The following is a 6,425-nucleotide window of genomic DNA, read 5'->3' as shown; positions in this document are numbered from 1 at the left end:
AAATCAATAAAACCAATGTATGGACTAAGTTTCACGATGATTAGGCAAAATATGTGACTTCCATAGTGTTCGATCACAAGGTTTCTCTCTATATAGTCGCATAAGGAAAACTGCCCCATCCCCCTGGCAGCAATGTTTATTGACCCATCGGGACCGTTTGCAAACTCATCTGAGATATATATAAAACCAATCTTTTCACCAAGTTTCATGATGATTGGGCAAAAAATGTGACTTCTAGAGTGTTTACAAGCTTTGTTTTACTATATAAATATAAGAGAACTGCCCCCCCCCCGGCAGACATGTTATTCAACTGACCGGAACCATTTTCCAACTCAACTCTCGTATCAAGGAAACAAATGTTCTGACCAAATTTCATGAAAATTGGGCAAAAAATGTGACTTCTAGAGTGTTCACATGTTTTCACTATATACATATAGAGAAAAATGACCCGCCCACTGGCGGCCATGTTTTTTCACCGATCTGGACCATTTTCGAAATCGTCCGACATGTCAATAAAACCAATGTTTTGACCAAGTTTCATGATGATTGGGCAAAAATTGTGACTTATAGAGTATTTACAAGGTTTCTCTAAAGCCATGTTAGGAAAACTGCCCCGCCCACTGGCGGCCATGTTTTCAACGGACCGGAACCACTTTTGAACTCAACCAACATATCATTAAGACAGACATTTAGACAAAGTTACATGAAGATTGGGCATTAAATGTGACTTCTACAGTGTTACAAGCTTCTTCATTTTTTTGACCTAGTGACCTAGTTTTTGACCCAGCATGACCCAGTTTCGAACTCGATCGAGATTCATTAGGCCAAATCTTCTGACTAAGTTTCATGAAGATCGGACAATAAATGTGGCCTCTAGAGTGTTTACGAACAAATGTGGACGGACGAACGGACGACGGACAAACACCGGTCACAAAAGCTACCCTGAGCAATCAGGTGAGCTATAAAAGACATGCAACCTCGAATAACAATTAACACATAAAGGATACACAAATCTACACTGTATTATTATGAAAGCATTAATAATCAAAGGGGAGTAACTACTGTAAACTTAAATGCTATATTTAGAAGAGTTGTATCGCATTTTACATGACCTTAATTCATGATTGTTTACAAGCCTTTTTACTTTATAAATATAAGGAAAACTGCGCCGTCCCCCTGGCAATCATGTTTTTTTACGGACCAGAACCATTTTCAAACTTTACTCACGTATCTAGGAAACAAAAGTTCTGACCAAATTTCATGAAAATTGGGCAAAAAATGTGACTTTCAGATTGTTGACATGTTTTCACTATATACATATAGAGAAAAATGCCCCGCCCACTGGCGGCCATGTTTTTTCACCGATCTGGACCATTTTCGAACTCGTCCGAGAAATCAATAAAACCAATGTTTTGACCAACTTTCATGATGATTGGGCCAAAATTGTGACTTTCATAATGTTAACAAGGTTTCTCTATAGCCTAATAGGGAAAACTGCCCCGCCACTGGCGCTCGATTGGTCATTGTCGGCTCGGGTGCTACTTACATGTACCCCGGGTACTCTAAAGTATACTTACAAGTACCCCGGGTACGGTAAATATACTTAAACGTACCCGGTCGATATAAGACTGTACCCAAGTTGTATTCCCGCCCGAAATACGATGTCGTAAAACGCGCTACCGATTATCGTAAAACGATGTTGTTAATCATAAACAAACTTCTCTTTTAAAAAAAATGCATCAACATGCTTTTTGAGTATGAGTTTCGATAATAACGAGTCCATTTAACAGAAAAAATAACAAAACATGTGAACATAATTAATTTAAAAAACTGCCGACAACGACCGATTTAGCGTTAAAATTACCGGGTACGTTTTAGTATATTTACCGAACCCGGGGTACATGTTAGTCTACTTAAGAGTACCCAGGGTACATGTAAGTAGTACCCGAGCCGACAGTGACCAATCGAGCGCCACTGGCGGCCATGTTTTTCAACGGACCGGAACCACTTTTGAACACAACCAACATATTAAGACAAACATTTTGACAAAGTTAGATGAAGATTGGGCATGAAATGTGACTTCTATAGTGTTTACAAGTTTTTCTTTTTTTTGACCTAGTGACCTAATTTTTGACCCGGCACGACCCAGTTTCGAACTCGACCGAGATTTTATTGGGACGAAGCTTCTGACCAAGTTTCATGAAGATTGGACAATAAATGTGGCCTCTAGAGTGTTTACAAACAAATGTTAACGGACGGACGAACGGACGGACGTACGACGGACAAAGACCGGTCACAAAAGCTCCCCTGAGCAATCAGGTGAGCTAAAAAGAATCTTGACATTCGTTCCCGCGTTATGTCATTTGCATCCGGGTACTCGTGTATACAAACCGGAACAAAGATTTCGCGCTTGCGCACTATCGTCAACAACGGCTGTCAAAACCTGTAAATAATGGCGGACGAGAAATAATTGAACAAATATCTGATTAATCTGACATAAAATACCAATATTTTGACCCATTTAATTGTTATTAGTTTATTAGGTAGATATTAAACTTTATATTTATTGACATATGTTGGCCATTAGCTGAACAGGTTAGTTGATATTTTTCTTTGAATTTTAATCTTTTGTTTACAGATATTGTTTTGTGTTTACTTCCCTGCCTACATTCCTGAACATTGTTAACAGCTGTCGCATTTCCGTGTTCGTTTTCAGGTTCAAAATGGAGCTGAGGGTAGGCAACAAGTATAGACTTGGTCGAAAAATCGGGAGTGGGTCGTTTGGAGACATATATTTGGGTATATTTCATTATTACGTTCTTATTCTGAGTCAAATCATTTTCGAATGGAATCATCATTAATAAGACGACTTCGCCTTATGTCATCAATGTTAATTATGCTTTGTTTAACTTAAATGAACAGTTTTTCGTAAAAATATCAATTATAGAATAATATATTTAGGGCTTCCCTTGGCTATAAATTGTCTTTATCTAATGAGCCTCGATTTTGTTGAAGCATTATCATTTTGACTATTTAATGTTTTTTTATGAAGAAAACGTTGTAGCCAAGCAGTAGTTCTGGCTACCATAACTTTAAATGTCGCTTTTTATGATTTTTGACTGGCGCGACTTTATAGTTATGGACCAACCCCATTAGGAAAGTCAACCAGAAATTCCCTAAAAGTTGACAGTTAACAAAACCGGTCCAAAACAGCTTTTTAATGCAGTTATTGGTCCAAATCAACCACTTGATCAGAAAGATTGACATTTTTCACATTTAACTGATATATTCTTTCACAAAATCTTTAACATTTAAAATTATCTATTCTGCTCTTACATATAGAGAAAAACAGCCATGTGACAGACTTACTTGAAATGCGAATCTCCCGAGATTTCACGGTCGTATGACGTTATTTCTATTTTTAGTAACGTAACATGCGCTCAAGTGTTTTCAAATTCAGAATGACATTTCCCGGTATTTTAAATTATTCTGGCTTGTTTTGTTAACAAATTGAAGTGAAAATACAAACTCAAAAGTAAATATTATTTAAAACTACCTGATTCACACTTATAATCTTATAATCCAGACGTAAGTTGTTTATCACAAATAATAGATTTCAGAAAACGAATGTAATGTTTACAATTTCAGCAAAAAATGTCAAGGTCGATCCGAAAGTATCCAAATGAAAACTCTTCACATGACAAAGCGACAATGGCGTCAAAATAGTGAATTTCAGACTGATGAGAGTTATTTTCATATATTGTAAGATGCATTTGAAACATTTGAACCTTAAAATAATCCATGATGCAGTAATTTATATTCATTCACCAATATATGTAGAAATGTTTCCAAGAAAATGAGCTTTCTTTGATTTATAGCGTGACATAAATATGTTATGACTCTGGTTGACTTTCGATACGGGGTTGGCTTCAGTGTACAGGTCTGTCAATACTATATAAACTGTACGATGAAGTTTCTTTAGCTAGCCAAACAGAAGCAATACCACATAATTTTGTTAAGATTGTTGTATAACCTAAAACAATATTTTGTCGAGAGTAGTGAGTACATCTTTGCCAATCACAAAACCAAACCCTTACATAGCACATACTGGGCTTAAATTAGTGCAGGACTGCTCTGGACTCACTTTGAGTACAAGTAGTCTTGTATAGAACCAGTACTCTGTGTCTTGGAGAAATCTAAAGAACGCTTCCACAGTGGAAATTATTAAAAAGAACCTGTTACCTCCCGATTGCTATGTGGACATCATATGAATTATGGGCTAGATTGCACTTTACCGGTATGCAGTTGTTTACCACTATCAACAAAGCGAGGGTGTGGGGGCGGTAGCCCCCGATACTAAGGAAATATATAGGACAAAAAGGATTATTAGGTCCTATTAAGGTGTTGCGGGTGAGGGTTAGGGTACGCTTTTCAGTTCATTTTTACGTACCGGTTAAGTGCAATTGCCCCGAAATACGCCTCCGTAGGCACGTGTTGTTAGAAGAAGAAAACTTCTAAAAAACTTTCAGCTAGTGTATAACTAGAAGTCTCTGGCTGGTTATAAAATATTTTCAGACAGTAAGTTGTACTTGACATAGGTTAGATTGACTACATGAAGTGCCAGAATAGATGTGAGCAAATTTATAATCCTGTTGTGCTTTTAATGTTTTTGAAATGGTTGTTTAATTTAAAAAGATAAAAACGCTATCATGTAGAAGTGTACTATTGGTTATTGTTTTATGAGTAAAATTTAATTAAAGATTACTGCCATGTCATGTACATGCACTGCCTTTTACTTCTCGTTTTGCATTATTTTTTTCGTTTCTTTAGGTATTTTGAATGAAGAATTAATTAGAGATGCTACGTATAATGTGCGGAACTGTTATCCCACAAATAGAAATGCAAAATGCTGATAATGTCTTATTCTGAGACTGCAGTCTCGTATGTTAAAAGAACTCTAAACAGTTCCCTTTTTACAGATATTTATATATTTAAGTACTTAAATCTGACATGTGTTCTTTTTCTTCCAATTTTGCTATCTATACAGGCACAGATATTTCCAATGGGGAAGAGGTTGCTATCAAACTAGAATGTGTGAAAACCAAGCATCCCCAGCTGCATATAGAAAGCAAAATATACCGAATGATGCAAGGAGGAGGTCAGTATTGATTAACAGATCAGTTTATGCCACTAATACTGCTAACCATTGTTCTTCTCACAGGCACCGATATTTCCAACGGCGAGGAGGTCGGAATAAAACTTGAATATGTGAAAACTAAGCATCCTCAACTGCACATTGAAAGCAAAATTTACAGAGTGATGCAGGGCGGAGGTTAGTATTGAATGCCCAGAAAAGAGACTCAAACCAGCCTTGTACCTGTCTGCCAAGATGGCTCTCCTGTGCTTTGCCTGCCTTGTAACAAATGCTAGTCATGTGGTGTATATGTGTATTGTATTTGTTTGTTACAAGGTGTCAAATTAATAATTAAATTATTTAGATAAACATAATTTTACATTTATTTTAAAATGTTTAGAAATATTAAATTTTGGTAAGGCAACAAAAAGGGTTTGTTTCTTGTAACCCGACCTATCCAATATTTTAATCACCAGCTAAACAGTTTTGTCTGAAATTGGGATCTGATTTTTGGTCGAATTCCAGCTACAAATACACAGTAATTGTGTGTTTTGTGTGTACCTTTCTCCGATTTTAAGCGCATGAAAATTATTCTGCATTTTTAACTTAACATTATCAAAGAGGAAAACTTGGATGTATAAGTTTGTAACTAAAAACTACACACCAAAGAGTTCTGTAGCACATTTTAACAAAATGACATCAGAAACATTTTGGAATTGACACTTTTTCTTTATATTTTGATAGATTAGTATTGATTCATGACTTGCAATGCTGTCAATTAAAGTCTTGTTTAAAATAATACCTACCAACCCATAGTTTTTTGGCATATTAACATAAACAAACCTTTTTTGTGTTTGCCTAATAAATTTTTGTATGTGTTAAACTATAACAAGAATGTTTGTCTTGCTTTGCCTTAATGACTTCTTAAATTTTCCCTTTGCACAGTCAAGAGAATTTAGGAAGGGTTTAGAGTGACTTGGCTTAGATTGCTTAGTATTTGCAGGAGGTTTTTGCCAGGAAATCTGCAGCAAAAAATGAATTCGTTATTAAACATGAATTGTCATGTTTAATGAAAATGCTATTTGAAAGATGAAAATATCCTGAGATGTAGTTCATAGTTATTTGGGTGTTGAAATGTGTCTTATAAGTGGATATATCTCAAGTTAATTATGGCAGACACTGGTATCAGATAAGATATTAGACCTCCCCCAATTAAATCAATTTGTATCTTAAACAATCGCTCTCAAACTAGGGCTTAACACGGTTGCAGGACCCTGTCGCACCAAAGTCC

At 36.0% G+C, this 6,425-nt stretch overlaps 1 protein-coding gene across 7 annotated transcripts in view; it reads left to right on the top strand.

Annotated features, from left to right (window-relative positions):
- Positions 1-2,405: 2,405 nt before the first annotated feature.
- Positions 2,406-6,425, top strand: part of LOC127866745 (casein kinase I-like) — a 28,136-nt gene continuing 24,116 nt past the window's right edge. For 2 of the 7 annotated variants that reach the window (XM_052407522.1, XM_052407520.1), the window contains exons 1-3: positions 2,406-2,595; positions 2,717-2,799; positions 5,048-5,158. In XM_052407522.1, coding sequence (XP_052263482.1) covers positions 2,724-2,799; positions 5,048-5,158 — 187 coding nt within the window. In that variant the 5' untranslated portion in view covers positions 2,406-2,595; positions 2,717-2,723. Of the gene's footprint in view, positions 2,596-2,716; positions 2,800-5,047; positions 5,159-5,221; positions 5,333-6,425 lie in introns of all 7 variants that reach the window. The other 5 variants (XM_052407526.1, XM_052407525.1, XM_052407521.1 and 2 more) reach the window with 4 other exon arrangements.

The sequence above is a fragment of the Dreissena polymorpha genome, chromosome 2 (genome assembly GCF_020536995.1).
Source record: "Dreissena polymorpha isolate Duluth1 chromosome 2, UMN_Dpol_1.0, whole genome shotgun sequence".
Lineage (NCBI taxonomy): Eukaryota > Metazoa > Mollusca > Bivalvia > Myida > Dreissenidae > Dreissena > Dreissena polymorpha.
The sequence above is the reverse complement of the archived record's forward strand: the minus strand, read 5'-3'. Positions and strand labels throughout refer to the sequence as shown.